This window comes from Asterias amurensis, chromosome 2, assembly GCF_032118995.1.
Source record: "Asterias amurensis chromosome 2, ASM3211899v1".
NCBI classification, from domain to species: Eukaryota; Metazoa; Echinodermata; class Asteroidea; order Forcipulatida; family Asteriidae; genus Asterias; species Asterias amurensis.
The window spans coordinates 824,898-848,525 of record NC_092649.1 but is presented as its reverse complement, the minus strand read 5'-3'; the positions used below and the strand labels follow the sequence as shown (position 1 = coordinate 848,525).

Below are 23,628 nucleotides of genomic sequence, written 5' to 3'. Positions count from 1 at the left end.
AAGGAGGGGTCGGGTTGGGGCTTGATGGGCGTTTAGAGAGGTGCAGATAGAATATTGGGTGAAAGAATCAGTTAGAGGTTTGGTAGAAGTGTATGTGTAGGGAAGGGGATGGAGAGGTTGGGTTGGGGGCAGCAGGATTCCGAAGGCTAATCCACTTATAAACATCTCTTTGTAGCTGGAGATAATAGTAGCAAACAAATGAATTGAACAAATACAAATAAAAAAGTATGGCAATGGCCGGTATTCAGTACCACTTCACTAACTAGATAATCAACCACTGCGAACGATGAATGCCAGGGGATGGGGGAATACATTGCCACAAATGCGAGGGGGGAGGAGGTTGTGGGTAAGGCTTGTGACCTGCCAATAACCTGCCCATCTGATGCATATGTATGAGCATGCACATGTCATGCATAATTAAGGCATTTTTGCATAACCTACTGGCTCTCTATATAGTAGTTTCAAGAAGTCAATTTTGTTCTGATTTACCAACCATTAATGTAAACTGCACTGCATGCATAGAGTGCTGTGACTGCATGGGAATCAGCCCACCTCTTTCATCATTTTGTTTGTGTCTTGTTTTTTTAAACTGCTGTTTAACGGTAAGCAAATTTTCATGCTTACTGTAGCAGAAAAGGTGTGAACGTATTTCACAGGTTTGTTAGCAAGAAAATTAGGCGGCCATTTTGTGCTTTGAGTGGATTTGTATTGTTTGTCATTCATTTTCGTGCAGTAAGCACTGAAAAGGTTAGCATGCCTATTCATGTTCTTATCGTTAGCAGCACTAGGAAATGTTAATTGTGCAAGAAGCACAAAATATGGCTATAAAGCAGCTCTAAGAAACTGAGCTCTGATGATTAACTCAAACAATCCAATAAAACTGTCATCCTTTCCCAAGTGACAATGACCTCCTAACATCCTATGCCCGAGCACTAAAAGGAGTTCGATAGTTACCAATACAAGGTTACCAACTATGTAATATGTGCACTATGTACTATCTGTGGCTGGTTTCCTGCTTATTGTTTGCCAAGCATAATTTGTTTAGCAGTAGTTTTCCGTTTTTAGCAGCTTGATGAAGTTGTGCCCTGATCTCAAGTTCTCACAACCCCCATCTCCCCAAACTTCCATCTGTACACCGTTTTCTTTAGATCCATTTTGTCAATGAAGGATGCTCAGTTATTTCAGATAACCTCATGGTAACATTGACATCAGGGCTCATTAAGTGGCAAATACTGCTTAAGAAATCCCTGCTAAGCATTAATGAGAAGAACACCAGCCATAAATTGTACATGTGACATGGGAGTTGGACCGGTAACCTTATTCTGATGAGCACAATTTTGTTTTTCTCACTTTATTTTTGTGCTAAAGCAGAGCTATGAAATTGGGCCCCGGAGCAGGCTAAGAGTAAACCATTGCGTTCCTGGGGGTAAGTCCCATCTAGCGTTTCCTGATGTTTTACTTACCTCTGCGTGATGTTCTTCATTTTGTTGCAAGACATCGATGCACAGCTCGGCGAGATGGAGAACATCCTCCAGACGCTTCTCTGGAGGGAGACCCTCACTGTTAAGACTCTCTGTTAATCAATCAATCAATCAATCAATCAATCATTCCATCAACCAATCAATCAAAAATATTAATAGTAGCCCGCAAATCTGTCACTCAGTGACACCCAAGGCACTTTCACGTAACAGTTTTCCTGCAAGGTTTGTGAAATTAATTCCTTTGACATAGCACAATGCAATGGTTTACAAGGTGCTGTGGCGCCACATGCTGCCAATCAAACCAAGAAAACCGGGGCAAGCCCCCCCCCCTTTTTTTTTACAAGTGCACTGGGTTCTTTTATGTGCTTTACATACGTCACGGAACCAACAGCTTTACGTCCCATCCAAAGGACAAAGCATCATGGTTAAGAGTCTTGCTTAAGGACACAAGGGTCATGACTGGAACTCAAACCCACACTCTGCTGATCAGAAACACCAGAGTTTTAATCCGGCGCTTTTAAACCATGAAAATCAATCAATCAATTATTGATCCTTCAATTAATCCATCCAGAAATTGATCAATCAACACTTACTTATTTTAAACTAATCAATCATCAGTAAATCAATGGATCAAAGGCATTATTTGTTCATCAATGCTATTCTTAGGTGTATCTGTTTGGTAAAATATATTCCTTAACTTTACATTCAATTAACAACAAATTTATTGAATTTCTATAAATTAATCAAACTACTGACAAAAATTGAACAACAATAAATTTATCCCAAAAAAAGTATACGCACATTCCGTAAGAAAAACAGAAAAACATACTCATTAACACTGTAATTAAAACAATCAGTGTACACTGTACAGATATGGGTAAAGGGATTGTAGGTGGTTATTCTCACACAGGAACCAACATAAATGTGCAACTTGAAGTGGAATTTAGAGAAACAAAATGCGATCAAAAAAGTCACCATCTTTTCTTAATTATTTTCTGCTTGTATAATTTTGTACTTGGGATTGATCAAAATTTGTTAACAGTTAATTTGCTGTCACACAAACCATCAGATACAAATTACTATCAATGAAGGTGTCTCATAATTGTAGATCATTTCGGGCGGGGGGGGGGGGGGGGGGGGGGGGCAAAGAACAACAAATGACATTTAGTCTTAAATCAGGAAATTTGAACAATAAATCTGCCTTCCATTGTCAGGCCTTTTACTTTACCCTTGTAAAAGGGAAAGGTAGTTTTGTTCTATGTGTAGGGCTCCGAAATGAGTTAAGTAAAAAGAAACTTCTACTGGATTTTTTCAAAGGGCACCAAGGCACTGACTGAAACAATTGAGGCATATGCCCCTCAGTTGCCCCTGTGAAGTATCAGGCCTGGGTTTTGCAATAGCTGGTTTTCGCTTAGATCCTGTTACTGCCAACATTACCAAGTTTGCAGTGCATCACATTGGTGTTAATCAAATATATGTTTTTCAAAATTAGTTCATAAGAAAATTCTTCCCAATGTTAATGTGCAGAAATGTTTTCAACAAAATGTGCAGGTCATGGTAATATCATACTGAACCGTTACATAAAATGTGCAACCAAATTTACATAACAACATGCATTGTTTAATTGATTCAAGAACACAACAAGACAATCACAACAAAGAAGATTTGATTTTGAATTAAGTTGCAACAGCCATAATCGACCTTGAGCGACCCTTGTGTAACCGGGTTGGCACAAATTTGCCAATTTGTCAGGAAAATGTTTAAGACTTGTTTCTATTTAGGGAAGAATAATGTGTTTTTGTTCTGAGCAGCAGAATCCATTCATCAGTGGGTCATGGTTTCATTGTGACATTTATAAAACAAATTACTCTGAAAGCTCTGAAAAACCAACACCTGAGTCACTGTAAATTTGTTTTTGTACCGGTGCAAAAACGGTTAAAAGAGATGTTAGGAACTAAGGCTTAACACATGATTACCAATACACAAATACACCATTACACCAATACACCAATACACCGAAACACCAATACACCGTAACACCAAGACAACAAAAGTCACCTTTGCGAACATGCCCCTCCTCACCATCCTCTGGTCATGTGATAAGTCAAATATCAAAGGTCAAACCATGCAAAAGGTCAGATATGGTTATGACAGGAAGGAAGAATGAGAGAAACATGATGTGTGAGCTGGATAAGATCAATCCAAGTATTAACAGTCTTTCAAGTACATGTATCCTGAGGGCCTTTTAAAACCAAGGCTCCAGTGCTCACTTCAGCTATAGCTCTGGCATAGAGTCTATGCTGGGGCCTAAGCTGGAGCTGAAGTCAAACCACTGGTTTTCGAAAAGGCAATAACCTTACACAATGTACATATACAGTTGTTGATACATGCAACCTATTTGACTTCTGTTGGACAATTGAGTGAACCATCTTAGCCATGATTGCTCACTTCATTCAGGGGAATGACTCAATAAATTAGTATATTCAGTTGATTTATCATCTTTTTTTCCTAATAGATTTCAAATGTCTCTTTTTATGTCAGGCCAAGTAAACAAAAGCACCCGCCTGTGCTCTTCTTTGAAGCCCCATCTCTTCCCTCCCCTCAACCCTCCAAAAAAGGACAAGATTTGTCATGTATTTTTGCTTCGTGTTAGCACTTTTCTTAAGACGATTGGTTTTAATTACCCATATTTTAGACTCCAAAGGGCTTCAAAGCCAGCAATTCTTTTGTATGGCTTTTTCTTCCTAAAAAAAATTATCAATATAAGCCACAAGGGAAATTGACTGGGTAAATTTGTAAATGATTTTTGGGGTTGAACAAAGAATTGACATATTCAATTCTCTTCAAGTCAATTCTTTGTTCAACCCCAAAAATCATTTACAAATTTACCCAGTCAGTTTCCCTTGTGGTTTATATTGATATCTGAAACAAAAAGTCGCATCCCCTTAAGGTGATCCCCTAGCTGCCGCTTCCCAAGTTGTATCGTAATTTGGGTGTGATCCCTGGCTACATGGCAGTTAACGGTTGTTTGGCTTCTGACTGGCACCCCCGAACAAAGATATTGACAAAATAGGGAAACCGCCAATATACAGCTACATAGCTCAGTTGGTAGAGCGCAGGCACGTTAATCCGGAGGTCGTTGGTTCGAATCCCACTCAAGTCAATTCTTTGTTCAACCCCCCAAATATTTTTTTTTTTTAATTCTAAAAATAAAAAAGCCCCTCATCCTACTTTTTCTTTAAAAAAACAGGCAATCAACCCGTGTATTGTTTAAATTCTCATCAGATATCTAAAGCAAATTTATTATAAAAACTCATATTGCCAAAAACTTAAAGTGAAAATGACGGGTGTTTTTCATACAAATTGAGTATATGAGAAAAGATGGACGCTCATTTGTGTATACCTTCTATCCTGGCGTAGGCAGAGACACGTTCATAATTAACAAGGGCAGCATTCTCAAGACACTTCTTGATTGTGTAGCGTACCTCCTCCTGAGGTACCGGGGTTACGATGTCCTTCATTAACACCTGGGAACAAGTACAGTCAAGATTAAACAACCTCTATCTCATAAACAAATTAACATCAAAGACGCCATGTTAAAAAAAAAAGATTATTTTCATCAAGCAATAAAGCTCACAGGAAACTGGCTGAGTAAATTTTAATCTAACTTTTGGGTGGACATTGAAAAATGGGAATTTATTTTATTTTATTAATCCAATGGAAATGCAGCATTAGAGTTTACAAGAGTGCTTTCACACTAATCGATTCCCCTGGGGCAACCCTTGCGAATAACAGCCAGCCCTTTCACACTCGGCTCGCTTTACCCCTGATCTACCCTGGCAAATATGCATACCCCGGTGAATACCAACCCTAGATGTTCTTGAAACATGCAACTGGAACCCCAGTGGAATCAGAATATAAGTGGGGACAGTGTGAAAATGTGTCGAGGTTACCATGGGGTAAATAAACTCATAGGGCATCCCCACGGCAGTATTTCATGGGGATAAGAGATACAGTGTGTGTTACAATCACATTATATAAATAGACCACTAGAGACAGCTCACCCTTTCCAGTAAGGACAACGTCGCCTTGAGAGCACCCTCTGGTCTTCCAAAAGGAAAACAATACCTGAGAGACACAGCAGGAACCAAAAACATTAGTTTAATTTTATTTATTTTAGTTTTAACTCATTAATGGCGACAACAAAATTAATGTTGCAAGCTGTTGACAACCAAAATAACCTATAGTATACATTTTCATGAGAAATCATAAATGGCCTTGTGTTTTGACCCCACTAGAGTCTTTCTCAAAGGCATGACACTTATCTTGGTTGTGCCTTTTTGTTGGAGTACATGTACATGTACATAACTGTCCCTGTGTGTTATACAGTGCAGTGCCAATTTAACATGGTGCTGGGTTTACACGCTTACCACATGCCCGGAATTTCATCTTCAAACATGTTGAAAGGGCAAGGCCATTTTCACTTTGCAGAGAGCACTTCAATTGGAAAATCTTTAATGCAATGGGAAACTTTTGAAGGTCACCAAGGCCAAGACAAGGGGCAACGGGGGGGGGGGGGGGGGGGGGGGGGGGGGGGGGGGGGGGGGGGGGGGCCACGGAGGCCATGGGCTGTTACCATAAATAGCTTGACTCATACAATGATGAGCATGGCAGACAAGAGCCCCATGTGATAATGGTGCAAGGTTGTCAACCTATTTGGTTCACAGAGTTTGTTCTTACCTGAAATGTGTGATTTGATGTTCTAACAGACCGCGGAGTCGGTCTTTGATTTCATCAAATTTATCTTTTTCATCGATGGTTACTGTACCAATGCCATCGGGCCTGTGGATTAAAAGGAAAGTGACAAATTGCTAGGATATTCAATGCAAGTGTTAAACCACCTGGGAAATTGAATATTATGCATAAAATAACAAATCTGTGAAAATTTGGGCTCAATTGGTCATTGAAGTTGCAAGAGAATAATGAAAGATGAAAGAAAAAATTACCCTTGTTGCACATCTTTGTTTGCTTTCAGATGCCTAATAAAAGGCTTCAGGCCTGAAGTCTGAAATATTTGAGTGAGAAATAACCCCATTCTCAAAAACTTTGTATCTTCAGAGGGAGCTGTGTTTCACAATGTTTCATACTATCAACAGCTCTCCATTGCTTGTTACCAATAAAGTTTTCAAGATAAAAACTACATGTATTTTAAATAATTTCCAATAGTGTCCAGTGCCTACATGTATAAGACCTTGAAATTGTGGAAATGTTAACTGTACACTTTTTGTTTACCTGTTGCCATGGACATGAGAGGCACAGAATGCAAAGCTATAGTGGATAAGTGTGGGGTCGATCATGGTTCCTTTCTCTGCCCTGTCTAAGAGGTTGTTCAAGTAGCAGAGATGGCGGTGACAACCTCGTACCCCGTACCGAGCCGAATACTCGTCCAGTACAAAGATCTGACCAGGGCTGAACCAACCCTGGGAAAGAGGAAAGAGATAAAATGCATAAACATTAATCACACAATGTCTAAATCAGGCATGGCACATGTATTTGGAAAATGTAAGACACTGAAAAAAGGTCATATTTAGCAATTAATATGAAAAACATTGAGCATGAAATGTTAACAAATTTTCTGATATTATTGGGAGTCATTATGGGAAGTCATTATAAAAAGGTTAAAATATGCATGGGAATGGGAAAAAATATCTTTTGGGGTAATTTTAGCTTCAAAAATCCAGCAGTAATATTATACTGTTGGTCAGTGACTCAATTTGTGAGTCAAAATGTGCACAATGGTATTGACTCCCAAAAAGGTGGAAAAGGTAGACGTACATTGTCTGCGATGTGCCAGGGGTCTATAGCACTACAACGAAAATTGGGTTTTGAAGTGCGAAGTGAATGCTACTCACCAGACACGAGTACGAGTCATTCAGTCTATGGTCCAGAGTGAGTTCTTGGAGTAACTCAAACAAAGCCGAGTGGTCAAACTCACATGGACTCTTGTGAATGAACTCATCCATGCCGTGCTTGCGGGCACGGTCTGCATCTACAGACAAAAAATAAAAGCCCATGGTAAATTTTGATTAGGTATTAAAGGCACTGGACACTAATGGTAATTATTCAAAATAATTGTTAGCATAAAAACTTACCTGGTAACGAGCAAATGATAGTATAAAACACTATGAATCAACTAGTATTAAACAAATAAGTATCATTTCAAAGCGCTGTGACCTTGATGAAATGGCGATTTATAAAACAGTATACAATTGTTGCACGCTGTGACAGGGTCCATGGTGTTCTCAATAATACACCCGAGGGGGGAAATGGCACCCAAGGCGAAGCCGAGGGTGCCATTTGCCCCAGAGGCATCTTCAAATTTGACGGAGTATGGATAGCATAACAGTTGTTCAAGTAAGAAACAATTCTTCACTGTTCCCTTGAACCCGCGAGTGTTTCGCTTGAAATCGGCCAATGGTGGGAAGGGTCAAGTTAATGTACACTGGTAAACAAAACTCATGCTACACCCTCCCCGCTGTGTAGCTATGGTACATGCGTTTTTGTATCACATCACGTGATTAGTTTTTGACAATTTGTGACTGAGGTACATGTACATAAACAATTTACAATGTATGTAGGTATGCAATCACAGGCCTGATTACTGCTTACCTCCTTGCAGTCTTGAGATGATGGCATTGGCACCCTTACCGCCGGCAATCTGCGTAGGGGGGACAGGTTTGTGGGTTTGCCCCGTGGCTCGGTACATGGCCTGGACCCACAGCTGGCGGTCCACTTCCTCATCACATGCCAAGACGATGTCGTCACCTTCCTTCAGGGCTTTGAAGAAGAAACGACCTCCTTGGCTCTCCAAGTCTGAGTGGGAAACAGAAAAGGTCATTGGAAGTTAAAATTCAGCTAAATTTTCAGGCTGAGCAAAGAAAAATTTAATCATGCGATCGTGACAATCTACCAAAAAGGCAATTTAAATTTACACAAATGTGTAAGATCTTGGTGTTTTCTTTCATTGAAATGCATACAAACCATGCCTACAGGAATTCCATGCACAAGCCAGCGAATCTGGCTTTTTTAATACATGTACATATATTTTTTGTATGCAAGTCGCCAGACACACAAGGCCTAAAGGCCACTTCAAGGTGTGGGCTACAATTATTTGTTTCCAGAGGCCGTTGCCACCTACATGTACTTCTAGGGCTGAAACAGGGTTACCCCCTTTACAGTCCATATGGATGTAGGCTTGGGTATCATCAGTCCGAAGACTTGCCCGTAGAGCAGAAAGCACTGCCTCCCCAATTTTATGTAGCAAGTGTCACGACCGGGATTCGAACCCACACACTATGCTGATCAAACACCAGAGCTTGAATCTGGTGCTCTTAACAGCTCGGCCATGACAAATTGCATGCCGATATGCGCATATTAAGGGTGGTACGCAAACAAACACAAACATTATTTAAAACAAATTGCAGTACTCATTTTCCAAAAATCATGAAGATAACATCATTTACAATGGTCCAGATTGTACAGAAGGGCATTTAAAACCAAGACAAACACCAAGTAGAAATAATTCTGTGGGGCCCAGAGAACCCTACAGTTTCACCCGACGTCATCAACACAATAAAGCATGGTTGCACCATTTTTGAGAGTCGGATTCCCTGTGTGTTCTGCCTGCATTGTTACTCCCTCATTGTTCCTCGCTCATTGACTCACAAAGTGGCAGACCATGGGTTCGCAGTTGCTGCATGCACCATCAGAGCGAGAGGTCTACAAAAACACAGAGACAATAAGCATACTGACCTGGTTCAGGATCAGTGTAGGTGACTGTGTAACCGTCAAGTTGCATCATCTCATTTGGGTCGGCTTTCTTCTCTCTGTAGCTACACAGAGCAAATGTGTACTGACTCACCTGTCAAAAGATTCAAAAAGAGAGGGGGAAAAACACAAAAACAAAGTCACATTATTGAGGGTTCAAAGCAATAGGAGATTATGACGTGTAGTGGCGGAAAGGATAAGAACATCAAACTGTTTCTGCTGATCGGCAGAGTGTGGGTTCGAGTCCCAGTCATAACACTTGTGTGCTTAGAAACCAAGACACTTAACCATTATTGCTGCATTCTTCGGATGGGATGTAAAGTCGTACTAGGTCCAGTGTGCTGTGTTGTGTATGGAATGTACAAAGAAATGTAGATACACACACCTTGCAAAACACTAGAACCTAGTAAATTAGTATTTTTATTATTAGTATTAATTTCAAACCTCTTAAATGAAAAATGTTGTTGAACAGTTCGCTGCTAAGCAAAAAAATGGCAGGACATAGGCGTACGTATGAATGTTTCGGTATGTATGCCTACCAACACACACACCCTTCTTGACCCAGCTTGTGTGGTCATCCTATTGTTGCTCTTTTCTTCTCGTTTTTAAACAATATCTTTGAAGTAGGCCAGGTTAAACAAAGACTTCCCTACTGGGGTCCATTGTTTCATTGTGTAAAAGATCCCACAAGGACAATCCCATAAGCTCATGCAAAGGTGTAAACACCATCAGTCAGGGACATCCTATTGTATCTGTTTTGTTTGTACTTTTTGGGGGAGGCAACAGTTCCCATTAGTTTTGTACACACTCCCCAACTAAGGAACTTTACCCCCACAAAAGAATATGTCGAAAAACAGCATGCCCCTTTGATGGCTTCAAAAACCATAATCAAAAATAGAATACTCACATAAAGGTATGTTTGGGTTTGTTTTTTGCTTTGTTTTTAGACCCTGGTGCATCCGCAGCAGATTTTAGGAAACTTTACGCATTTGTGCAAATATTCTTGTGTCGGTGTACACAACATACGCGATAAGTGTTGCCAAGTGGACTAAGCAGTTGCGTAAAGTTTTGTAAAATAAAACAAGGAAAGACCGTCATACTTGTTGTGCATTGGGCAAATTGGACGAACACTCAAGTTTTTTTTGTTTTTTTTTCTATTTCTGAAGACCTACATTTTACTGTGGGAAGAGCAAAACAACATGTTGATTGGGCTGTGTGTCTTGAACAAAAAGGGGCAAATATACTTTCATTGAAAACAACAAGCAAAACCCTGTCAAAACAAGTAAGTTATAATGCACACACAAACTTCCTGGGATTAACTGGGGATAATAGCCTGAAGGCCAATTAATATTGAAAATATAATTAGTAATATTGTGTCAGCTGAAGGCTACCATGTGCAAAGATCTTGAGTGACTACAAGTGTACACACATTGTTTTTTACGGCACCATTATTGAATTAATTTTGCTGAAACTCAAGTCATGAAGGATGTGGGCATCAACTGATTAGTTTTTTCACAAGTGATGAAAACTCTGTGAAGCTTAAATGATCCAGATAAATGATGAAACTCTGGCATTTATCCAGAACTTTATCTCAAGTTAGTAATTGGTTTACAGCAACCGAAAGCACCGCATCCCTGCTGGAAACAAGTTTAATCCAAACTGTGTCAAAACTCATTGTCAATAGTATCAAAGCCAAGTGTTATTATCAATCAACCAAAATTTAAAGCAAAAAAGATTCCGCAAACAACATCACCGCCCGAAAAATCAAGCTGCTGTTAGAAAGTGAATCAATGCTTTTTCAGGGGAAAAAAAGTAATTTTTTAAAGAGTTCTTTCTCAAATTTGTTACACATATTAAAATATTGAATGCGTTTGGGTACAGTGTAGCAAAATGGAATCAGGAAGTCAAATCTAGACTATTCCATTTCATATTTCGAGAGATGAAATGGAAAAGCCAGACTTCACCGGGTGATTGTATTTTGTGCCAATGCTCGAATGAAATGCTTTCAATATTTTGTTTTATATAACTCACCATACAGATCCTTAACTTATAGATTACCTTCAATTTTGTTTTAAAACAAAATGAATTCTTAGCAAACATTTCCGCAAGCAAGAAAATCCAAAGCGCCCTTTTCGATTTAAAGGCAGTGGACACTATTGGTAGTTACTCAAAATAATTGTTAGCGTAAAACCTTACTTGGTAACCAGTAATGGGGAGCTGTTGGTAGTATAAAACATAGTGAAGTAACATAGTTTTTGAGAAAGAAGTAATTTTCCACGAATTTGATTTTGAGATCTCAGAATTAGATTTTGAGGTCTCGAAATCAAGTATCTGAAAGCACAAAACTTTGTGTAACAATGGTGTTATTCTTTCCTCACTTGGTGTATCCAAACATATGCATTAAATAACAAATCTGTGGAAATTTTGGCTCAATTGTCATAGAAGTTGCAAGAAAATAATGAAAGGCGAAACACCCTTGTTGCACAAATTTGTGTGTTTTCAGATGCCTGAGAAAAGCTTCAGGCCTGAAGTCTTTCTCAGATTCAAATAAGTTACTAAGAAGTTACCTCTTCCTCAATAATGCTTTACTTCATCAGGAGCTGTTTCTCACAATGTTTTAAACCTGTTTACTATCAACAAATCTCTCTTGCTCTTTACCAAGCATGTTTTATGCTAATATATATTTTTAGTAATTATCAAGTGTGTCAATTAAGAGCCTTGACAGCAAATGTTTTTGCAAACGAAATTATTTTGTTTAGTGTTTTTTTTTATTAGAATGATCACACCATCTCCATGTTATGTAACCTGCACATTACACTTTTAATCATTATCTTAAAGCAGCTCAGGTCCTAGTCCAAGTATTAATTTGAAGCAGAAAATCTAGCAGCGGGGGAAAAAAAAAGCACCGCAATGACCAACAAACTGAAGAACAACTTACTCTCCTCTGCAGACTCCTGACAATCCTTTATTGACACCAGCTGCTGGTCTAATTACAAGATCGTTAACGGTATTGATCATTAAGTGGAAAGCTAATGGGATGCACTTTTACAGAGTGACTTCCATTAAGAGAACTAACACCACTTCCAATCAATTTTCTACACTCTTTGGTTGCCTCACCACAAATTAATTTCATACACAAACAAGAACCTCAAGAACATAAACACATTACATCAGCATATAAATCTTTATTATTTGGTTTCAACAAGAGGTTGCTATCATTCATAGCGGTTCATGGTACAATAGCGCTAAAAGAAATGATAGCGCCCTCAAGTGTCGTGTGATTTATTGGAAGTGACGGATGGCGATTAGGTTTTCGTGACTACACAACTCTAGTGTCCTAAAAACACAGCTGATAAACAGTTGGTGTTGTCAGTGTGCATAATTTCACTCTTTTTCGAATCCTATTATATAAACACTCTTGCATTTAACACATCAACGTGTTGTCACAATATGGAATGACCTTTTTAAAAGAAGTCATGGCAACTCAAATGACAATTTTTTTCAAAGCTGACACAAATAGAAGTCAATAGAGGCTTTATAGCTCCACACTGATCCAAACTTAATCTTCAACTCATCAGAGAGCTATATGGCAATGGTACTATTAAACCAACCTGGTAAGAATGTCTACTCATCCTTCAACCTACCTCCGTTTTTTCCATGTTTCTTAAACAAACCTCTTAGACTGTAAAGAGGTTTGAACAAAAACAAATTGACTGGAGTGGGCTTCAAATCAATAATCTACAGATTAATGTATGAGCATACTACCAATTGTGCTATCAAGCCCTATGTTGGTGATCTCCCTACTGGACCAACAACATAGGGCTGGACACCTCATTATTTGGTAGAGTGCCAGTACAGTAATCTCTACTAATCAGAGTGCCAGTCAGAAGCCATAACTCCCAAAACCCAACCTTTTAAGATTGTCTCTTTATCCTTAAACCTACCTGGACTAAGACAAAGAACCGCTTCTTCCATTTCTTCCAGACTGTCTTTCCCATACAGTACATCCATCTGCCAAAAGAAAATCAGTCAAGTTTCTCAGAGTACTAATTAATAATCTTATTAATTTTGTGCAAACATGTAGATTTTTACTTGAAAACCAAGGGGGAGAGTCATTGTTGACAAAAAAAAGTCTGAAACTAGAGATCCAATTTTCAGGAGGTATGTTGAAGTGACTACATTTGAACCTTTTGGTAACCCCTGTAACTTCAACGACCAATTGAGTTCAAATCTTCACAGGTTTAGTCTGTATATGTTGAGATACACCAAGTGAGAAGTTTGGTCTTTGACAATTACCAATAGTGTCCAGTGTCTTTAAAGAAAATTTCCAACAATATTTTCAAGTAAAAGTTTGAAAATTCCCTTTCCTGAAACTAGTATACATGTTACTCACCCACAGTGCTTCATGTTTTGTGGCTTATCCATTCGGATGGCTAGCTTTATCTTGATGGGATTCTGCATCTGTTTGGGCGTGTTCATCTTGTACCATTCGGGCGTCTTAGGACTGTTGGGCGTCGGTTTCGTCACAATCTGCAAATGCAAGACGGTAATTGACTAGAGATAAAGAGGAATCTTTGTGCATTTGCAGCTAATAACCAACAGTCAAACATGGGTCCTTGCCTGAACTTCTACATCCAGTTAAGAAAGATACTTTTGTTCATACTGGCCCACAGACAAGCAGGTTACCAGTCAAAATGTAATGTGATACTGTGCAGTGTTTGTGATTGGTTTCCCGCTTGTTCCTGCTTAGTAAATCCAATTAGCTAAGCAGGTATTTACCTTTCCGAGGAGGGTATCATCGATGCTAAGCACTCCAGTATTCTCTGTGTATAGCTTGATCTTGACCACAGGCAGTGGGTGCGTTGTAGTGAAGTCACCTTGCGTGTCCCAACTAAGAATAATATTAAATATGCTGGTCAGTTTTGGTTATAAATCGTGTAAATACACAGAAAGCTTAAATGCATACATGCCAAAACAGCCTAACTCGCAAATGAAATTTTGTGAAAAGTAAACACAGAGATATTTTTTGTCGTAAAAAAAAAACAGGTTGAAAGATATAAGACATCACACACGAAACCAGAGCCCACAAGGCCAAACAAATAAAAAAACATGTTTAGCATCCTCCCTTTTTGAAAGGAGGATGTTTTTCTTTTTCAAAAAATGGCTGCCTGACACGTTCTTTTTAATTTTTTAAGGTAATTGGCAGGGCTTTTTTTCAAAACTTTTTTCTAGCTGGTATTGTTTTAATAAAAAAGGAGGCGGCCTTTAAAAAGGAAGCAGGCAAGACTTTATTAAGTCCCAGCAATACAATACAAGTGAGAAGTGAACATACGCTGGTTTGCTGGCTTCTGCCTGATCTGTCTGCAGTTTCTCTCCACCGTCTACCTCCATGGTGCAGTACACAATCCTGTTAGGAGCTAGGAACTTCAAACCTTGCACCTCCATCACAAGAACCTAGAAGTAGGACAGCAAGGTGTCAATAAAAAAGCCCTTGACAGAACGGCAACTTCATGAGACCAGCGAAAAATCATTTTACAATGTTTGTGTTGCTTTCACAACACAACCACATTTTATTATGATGAAATTTCCCCAAGACTTGGTCTGATTGAGTAACTGATGTGAACCAATTAAAAATAATATAGTAATTATAATAATAATAATAATAATAATAAACTGTCATTTATAGAGCCCTTTCCCAGAGGTTGCACAGCGCTAGGATGTGTCAACAGGTCAACAATTTAAAAACATGTATTATTTGATAAAACCTAATGATAAGTGATCCCTAGATTGTGACTTCTGTCATCAAACATTCATGTCTTGCTATTAAGTGGATTACGAGCGGACAGATGTTCTCTGGTCAAATTACAAATGTAGGAATTCTATTTCTGTTTAGATTGTCCCTACCTCCAGCGTGAATGAAAGGACGACATCCGACTTGGACAATGTGGGCTCTGAGTCCTCGGTAACCTCCATCATGGAGACAGCTGTGTTCTGAGCCCTGGTTAGATTAACAAAGAATCAAGCGTTTACATGTATATCATTTAGTCTAAAACTCTGTGATAGTAATATCATAGGTGCAGTGTATCATGGCCGAGTGATTAAAGGCACACAACACGTTGGGTAATCTGTTAAAGACCAGTATTCTCACTTGGTTTATGCCAACATTAAATAAAGTAACAAACCTGTCAGGGCTCTATTGATAAGGGAAGTTGCAAGAAAATAAAAACACCCTTGTTGCACAAACTTGGGTGCTTCCGGTAATCCCCGGGCTGTTCCATTTTCCCTCGGCTGCGCCTCAGGAAAATAGAACGCTCCGGGGATCACCTCGGGAGTCGTCGTTTTAACCACAGCACTCGAAACAGTCAATATTTGTATACTATCAAGTAAATATACCAAGTAAATTTTATGCTAATAATTATTTTGAGTATTTACCAATAGTGTCCACTGCCTTTAAAATGTATTGCAATCATTTTGAATATTTAAAAATTAGCATTGGTTGTAACGGGGACCTTATTTATAGGGATGCATGACCAACTAGGAAATTTCACCACAGTCAAGGCTACACACTATTTGCCAGTTGAACTACATGTACTACTAATTTTAGCCTTTTGTTCAAAGACCTTGGGTTTGTTTGGCTAGACAACCTCACATCCTCCCAGGAATTATGTATATACCCACGAGAAGACAAATATTCCATTAATTAATTCATTGACCGTACTACGAAATAATGGAGGCTGGTTTAATTTGAATACTTTGCAGACGGCGGGATTCAGGGAATTATTTCATCCTTGCCATTTTGCAAAGCCAAATATTTAGACTGGGGGGTAGTTTATTTTTGTGTACACACTAAATCCAGAACTGAGGAGCTAATTATATGTGCCTTTTTCAGTTCCGATTGTAAGTGTTTATGTAACATTTTGCTTTTCTATAATACAAGGGAAATTGATCAGTGACCTCACGGACAAGGGTCAATATGCATAGCTCTGCTTACTAATCAGCGCATACAGACACGGACAAGTTTGCCCTTGACATAAAGCGTATTTCAAAGAGTCAGTTGGACAGCATCCCTGTTAACTATGAAATATATTTCATATTTCAAAATATATTTTTGTTGATGTGGCCAGAGATAATGGAATTGATGGCCTTAGTTTTTCAGTAAACTTTTTTAATTCCGGGCATATGTCCCTGGCTTTTGTTTTGTTTATGAATGTATTTTGTATGCGTTTTTATGTCGAATAAATAATAACAATAATAATAATAATAATAATAATAATAATAATGTTTATTATAAAATATTGACATGTGCAAAAGCTTGAGGACCAGTTGAATGAAAAGCTAAACTTGGTCCTTCAGGCCTTGGTGCTACTTTTACTTTGAATGTCTCACTAGCTTTTCCGACCTTACTGTCGGAACAAGTTTTATTTTGGTCTGGATTGTTTTTATTATTATTCTCTGTTTCCGACCCTTGAAACCCCCAAAGCATTTGTCATTTGGCACGATTTTATTAGGTTCCTCAAAACAAACTTAGTGAATATGAAACAGTTAATAAATGCTATACCAAATTGCAGCTTAGTACATATTCTTTATTTATTTTAGTAACTATTACCAGGGGTCGAAATTGCCACTAGCCCGCTAGCCCGGGACTACCAGATTTACAGCCGGGCTACTGATTTTTCCAGTTTGATAGCCCGACGGGCTAGTGGAAAAACAATCATCATTACAAACAACAAAGAACTGTTCTATGGTGTATTGTAAAGTTTAAGCCGTGACTCGAGACATAATGTGTCTTTCGGGCTACCAAAATCTCATCAGGGCTACTAAAAATTATTGGTTACTAGCCCTGCTGACTACCATGAAAATACACTTAATTTCGACCCCTGCTATTACCAAACATGTAAGTCTCACTGGATATAGGGAGGGGGGATACAAAGAAAATAAAAGAATTCAGTAATAAAATATTCTCTTGGATGTTTTTTTTTTTGACACGCAACCATCTGTTCCCACGGCCATCCATCGCGGACGGAGCAATACCTCTTGAGTTTCTGAAGTGAATACTTGGAATCTGTATTGCCCTTGTACACCGGCAAACTCTCCAGGTTGGCCATGAGAAGGTTGACGGCAGACCGTAGCTCCTCCACAAACAGACTCTCCATCTCCTTCACGATGAACCTTGGCCCCTTCTTCGTCTGGGGAGAAGAGAAATTTTACCTCTCAAAATTATTTTTTGCCGAGAGTGACTTCGAGTGGCTGCTTGGGCCTTATTCCCACCACCCCCCCATTTTTTTTTTTTTTTTTTTTAATGTCACATTGACTCACATGGTATTAATGCAAACCAAATATTGAAACCTCAACATGCAATGCCTCAAATCCTATATCATAGTGACTCGTCATTCAAAACCTTATCAATGGTTTCAGCTGATAGAGGCGCTACGTCAGAGTGCAATATGTGGTGAATGTAACAAAAGGAATAATGCACCTTTACTTTGGGTTTAAACCTGTGTGATCACTCCTTTTTTTTTGCATTTTTAACATACTTTTTTTCTTAATCTCTTGTAAATAAATTGCTAGAATCCCCCCTTACCAAACACCACTTGCATGAGACCGCCATCTCTATAGTCAAAGCATGGACACCGCAGCTAAACGGTAAGTACATTTTTCTGCTTAGATTTGCAGAAAGTTTGCTCAAGAACAGATGCATTTCACGGGTTAGCGTGAAAATCAGAACGCAGGCCCAATTTGATAGAGCTGCTTAGCGGCCAATTTTGTGCTTACTGTGCGATTTCCATGTCATAGCACTGCTAACTGTAAGCACACAAAAAGGCACGCTAACCTTCCAGTGCTTACTGCATGAAAATAAATGACGTCACAATGCAAAGCCATAATTTTTCTGCTAACCTGTGAAATACCCTTGCACCTCAGCAATATTTGTTTGCTACAGTAAGCACACAAAATCTGCTTACCTTAAAAGCAGCACTATGAAATTGGGCCCAGGTTGCGCATTCACCAGGGGCATTGTTTTGCGTCATTCATTTTCTTACAGTAAGCACTTGAAGAAGGTTAATAGCATGCCTTTTCCTTACAGTTTGCAGCTCTGTGACATGTAAATCACACAATAAAGCACAAAAGCAGCCGCTCAAATAGCTCTACACAGTTACTTTATAATTATCCAAAAACAATCATTGTGCGGCCATCTTGATTTTCTCCCATTCAAATCAATGTAAGCAAACTGAGGCTGGAGGAAATAAAGTCTGGTTCCTTTTTTGTACAATGTCAGCATGCATTACTGCTGTTGTTTGCAGAGAACAAGACCAAGATGGCGACAGCGTGATAGATGAAAGGTGTATTTAAGCAGCCACTAAATGACAAGATTAAGGTACCTACCCTGGCAAGATCTTCTGCCTGTTTCAGTCTCCCATCCAGTTCTCTCCTGATCTGGGCTGCTTGCTCATCTGCATTGTCCAACTGTAATCAAACAAAAGATGTAAGAAATTGTTATAATCCAACAATTGTACCAAAATACCTTGTTGAAATAATGTTAAAGATTAATGGTTGCCATACTTACTTATAACCATTTCTTCATTTTAATTTTAGTATTTTATTTTTATCCAAAAGTGCAATCGCCATTCACAGAATTAATAGGACACAACAACAAAAATGTTAAATCAATTCATTTAATTAATCATTCTGGTTGTGAAGCCAAGAATGTAGAATTATTCCAGAGAGGAGAACACTCATCGCCCATGACACCTCATAAAATCATGTGAAGACTTTAAGGGAGTGGACACTAGTGGTAATTACTCAAAATAATTATTAGCATAAAACCTTTCTTGATTACGAGTAATGGGGAGAGGTTGATAGTATAAAACATTGTGAGAAACGGCTCCCTCTAGAGTGCAAAGTTTTCAGGAAAGAAGTAATTTTCCACGAATTTGATTAATCAAGCCGTGTGACTATGGTGCAACAAAAGGTTTTTTTTTTCCTTTCATTAATATCAAGCAACTTTGATGACCGATTGAGCTCAAATTTTCACAGGTTTGTTATTTTATGCATGTTGAGATACACCAACTGTGAAGACTGGTCTTTGACAATTACCAAAAGTGTCCAGTGTCTTTAAGAGCAAGGCCAAAAAGGCCCAAAAATTGTAATTGAACAATGCAACAAAACATTGTGTGTTTTTTTTTGGTCAATACTAACTTCTCCAAGAAAACCTACAAGAAACTTTTCCTGTGGATTTTTGGTAATCCATGCAGCCAGCAGTGTGAAAGGGCCTTGATTGTTGCTTATGGTAAAATAACTTGCTTGCAAAACAGGAAATACCTGTTTAAAATGTTATTTTTCTCAAGGAAACATGTATGTACCCTGTTTCTAATTAAATGGGATAGATGTAACCTTTTAACCATTTTGCGGTACTCAAGCCGGTGCAGACAACAACTTCATCGAACCCAGGCCTGTCATTTCATTCTTGGGAGGAAGAGGCAGTTTTTCAATAGGGCACTGCTGTGAGAGAAATTGTAACATTTCTGCTGGAACATTTCAAAGGGCACCGAGGCAATGACCAAGGATCGTGCCCCCCGTTGCTTCCAGAAAGTATCCATTCTTATTTCTGAGGATCTTCTTTACATTCGCCCGCTTCGATTGCCGCACCCAGTATCTAGTAAAATCCTCCCCCTCCCTTTGCCTACCCAGAGTATCTTGTATCATCTACATGTACGTCCCGCCCCCTTGTCTTCCCCAAATATATTATCTAATACTCCGCCCCCCCCCCCAATTGGCAACACCTAAAACATATCTCTTAAATTCACTTCCAGCCCCCTTACCAACCCCGAGTATATCTTATAAACTACTTTCAACCCCGCCTTGCCGACCCCTAATATCTTGTGTACTGTACTTCTCGCCCCAAACCCTTTCAAACCCTACTACATGTATACTTCCGATCCCTCCCCACCTCCTCCCTGAAACCCCTTTGTATAACTCCTTGCACCCCCATCCCTTCTCATCCTCACATTCAAACTGACCGTCAACTCTTTCCTTATCCTCCTCCTCCATCTATCCAAACTTAAAAATCTTTTTTTCCCCGTTTCAATTCATCTCCAGCGACTGACTTATACACAGAGAGAAGTCTCATATTCCCAGGGAGTGGACAATCTCCTTTCATGTCCGTCTTCCTCCCTGTATCCCGTATCCATTGATCGCCTGCATCCTACAAGACGCCCTCTTTTAACACCCCCATTGTCTCCTACATGTATGAGAAGTCTTTTGAGTCACCTCCCTCTTCTACCAGATGTCCCCTTTTAAACAGTCTTTTCTTTTCTACCCTAGTAATATGCCTATGGGGGTATGTTTTTTTGAACAAGACTCGGGGAAAGTACTGAGTATACAATACTGCCAACTCTCGGTGTTATTTCCCAGTCTATTGATCAACCATTTGATCAACCAATCAGCTATTAGTGTTACACAGTTAAAGTGAGGTGTTAAGATCATACGCAGAACCAACTGCAGGTCTGATACATGTACGTCAAGAAGGCAATGAAGGAGATTGCCTCAATGCCCCCTTGTCATTGCCTTGGTGCTCTTGAAATGCTACAGTAGAAACATACAGTTTCCTCTAGGGTGCCCTTTACCAAGGAGACAATGTATTGGTGTCCTTGCCCTTGCAAAAACAAAGCATACAGGGGCCTGTAGCTCTGTAAATTTACATACAGTGAAATGCATTTAACTCAAGATAACACAGGTTAGCATAATGTTGCAGACTGGCATGAGCCCTTTCACCCGACTCTCCTCCCCCCGCCCCCCCCCCTACAAAAAAAACCTTTATAAATTCTAGATTTTATGAGTGCGGGTTGTTTACTTCTCATCTGACGCTTCAGCGCCATCACAAGCTTTCATGAGACACCAGGTAAGGAATTGACAAACAGTCCATGCGACGCAAGTTCATCCATGGTACAAGTACAACTACAGCTAAGTACCACTGAACTATCAAGTTTTCCATTCTCAGTCATCACTAGTAGCAGTGAAATGATGACATATCGTGTGTGCCTCCTGCCGGTAGCGCTACCATTCTAGGAGTAGGGGTCTCTGCCTGCAACCAGGCATTGATTGTAAGCCAACCAAAGGATTGAGTGAGGATTGGAAACCATACAGCTCCATTATGAAACACATTAGACTGGCTAAATGTTCAAAATACGCATGTACTCCTGTAGGATTGCTCCCATACTTCAGCACAATGATGCAGTCCAACGGAACACCCTTGGTGGTGTGGGCATGTGCCCAAGAGAGTACTATTTTGCCAATGCAACAAAATTACATACCTTACACCGATGTGTATTAAGCGTGCTGTTTATTTGGTACTTTCCCTAGTTCAGTAAAAATAAAAAAACGCTGTGACAAAGAAATCGGCAGGCAAACCACTCGGGTGGGATTCGAACCCCGACCTTTGTATCGCTAGAGCAGATGTCTATATGTACCACTATTGACCCCTTGCACGCGTGTCACACGCGGCGACTGATGCCACGGTCACCATGTTGGTGGACAGTTAGGTTTACTTATTTTAACGCCGCGTCGTCTAAATTGCGCACTTCACTGCATAACGTACAGCATACTCAATGCATAGAGTTATATATGAAAACGCACAGTGTAATTGCCCACCAGTATGGTGCATTCAAGATTTTTCTGATGATGACGTCAGGTGAAATGGGTCAATAGACCACTGAGCTGGCCCAGTGCCTAGAGGCAGCAGTCGGTGGTCTGGTGGTAAGACACCTGCTATAGCAATGCAAAGGTTGTCTTTGAATCCCACCAGAGTCATTTGCCAGTCGGTGATCTAGTGGTAAGACACCTGCTATAGCAATGCAAAGGTTGTCTTTGAATCCCACCAGAGTCATTTGCCTGTGGATTTATTCTTCACAGAATTTGGGAAAGCACTGAATATACAGTGCTCAGTACACATCGGTGTAAGGGTAATTATATACAGTTAAAATCAAAACTATGCTGAATGCAAATCATCTTCTTTATCCCATGATAAAAACAAACTGTATTACATTTCAACTGAATGCTTTCCGGCGCATTTAGCAGGGTGCCTATAACACCTACGATAGGGTCAGTATAATCCTCTCTTTGATAAACATTGAAAGAAAACGGCTTTCAATCACAAAATTAATCTCTTGTGGAACTCAAACTACATTTCACTGTATAATTTGTAAAAATATAAGTTGCAGAGGTGGCTGGGCCTGCTAGAATGACAACACATTCAGTTTTAGTTTACAACAGGGTTGATATGTAGGGTGGGTGTGCGTGTGTGTGTGTGTAAAACAAGAAATGTGTGTGGGTGGATATGGGTTGTTGTTTTGTGAATCGATATATAAAACTAAAATCAATGTTTATTCTCTTTACAAAAACAAAGCAGTTGTAGAAAAACAGCTCAATCACAAACACCGAATCAAACAGCTTACCCTCAAACCCAATTACAAAACAACCCTTACAGCAAAACATCCCATCTACAAAAGCTCCTTTTGAAAAAGAAGGGACAAAAATTGCGACAAACAACTGCCAAACAAGCAACCAATGAACAAACAAAACTCAAAAAATTAAATTCAACATCTTTCCTTGTGTCCTCAAACATCACTTTTATAAATCATGTTTAGTTCAAAAATCGCCGACAAGTTCACATACATAAATCTTGGCGACAAACAACCCCCGAACGACCCAAAGAAACAAACAAAAGAACCCACAAATACTACCCTCAACCATTGCTCAAAGTCTCAACAACAAGAAAATCAACGATGATTTACGCTCCGTCTACACACACAGTATCCCCCGTCATGATTTCCCAAACGGCTGTACTGTCAAGAGTCGTATACATGTACCACCATCACCGACTATTATTTCAAGCCGTCTATCATTTCATTGTCCACCATCGTCTCCTTATCCCCCTGTTAAAGTCACTGGACACGTTTGATAATTGTCAAAAACCAGTCTTCTCACTTGGTGTATCTCAACATAATTGCATAAAATAACAAACCCATTGTTCGTCGAAGTTGCGAGAAATTAATGGAAGAAAAAACACTCGTCGCCAAAGTTGTGTGCTTTCAGATGCTTGAATTTGAGACCTCAGCTGAGGTCTCGAATTCAATTCAGATATTATTTTAGTAAGAAATTACTTCTTTCTCAAAAACTACATTACTTCAACAGCTCTCTTATCAACAGCTCTCCATTGCTCGTAACCAAGTAAGTTTTTATGCTACCCATGTAACAGTTATTTTGAGTAATTACCAATAGTGTCCAGTGCCTTTAACAGCTCCCGATGATGAAATAGATGCAATGA

At 39.3% G+C, this 23,628-nt stretch overlaps 1 protein-coding gene across 4 annotated transcripts in view; it reads right to left on the bottom strand.

The window, feature by feature from the left end:
- The window catches only part of LOC139949583 (calcium-dependent secretion activator 1-like), a 69,939-nt gene that overhangs the window by 21,643 nt on the left and 24,668 nt on the right, over window positions 1–23,628 (bottom strand). For 2 of the 4 annotated variants that reach the window (XM_071947991.1, XM_071947999.1), the window contains exons 2-17: window positions 18,690–18,770; window positions 17,340–17,494; window positions 15,213–15,306; window positions 14,641–14,762; window positions 14,088–14,199; window positions 13,702–13,838; window positions 13,253–13,319; window positions 9,294–9,402; window positions 8,151–8,354; window positions 7,394–7,530; window positions 6,774–6,961; window positions 6,222–6,323; window positions 5,546–5,609; window positions 4,885–5,008; window positions 3,540–3,569; window positions 1,464–1,573 (exon numbers count right to left, since the gene is read on the bottom strand). In XM_071947991.1, coding sequence (XP_071804092.1) covers window positions 1,464–1,573; window positions 3,540–3,569; window positions 4,885–5,008; window positions 5,546–5,609; window positions 6,222–6,323; window positions 6,774–6,961; window positions 7,394–7,530; window positions 8,151–8,354; window positions 9,294–9,402; window positions 13,253–13,319; window positions 13,702–13,838; window positions 14,088–14,199; window positions 14,641–14,762; window positions 15,213–15,306; window positions 17,340–17,494; window positions 18,690–18,770 — 1,836 coding nt within the window. The remainder of the gene's footprint in view (window positions 1–1,463; window positions 1,574–3,539; window positions 3,570–4,884; window positions 5,009–5,545; window positions 5,610–6,221; window positions 6,324–6,773; window positions 6,962–7,393; window positions 7,531–8,150; window positions 8,355–9,293; window positions 9,403–13,252; window positions 13,320–13,701; window positions 13,839–14,087; window positions 14,200–14,640; window positions 14,763–15,212; window positions 15,307–17,339; window positions 17,495–18,689; window positions 18,771–23,628) is intronic. The other 2 variants (XM_071948009.1, XM_071948018.1) reach the window with 1 other exon arrangement.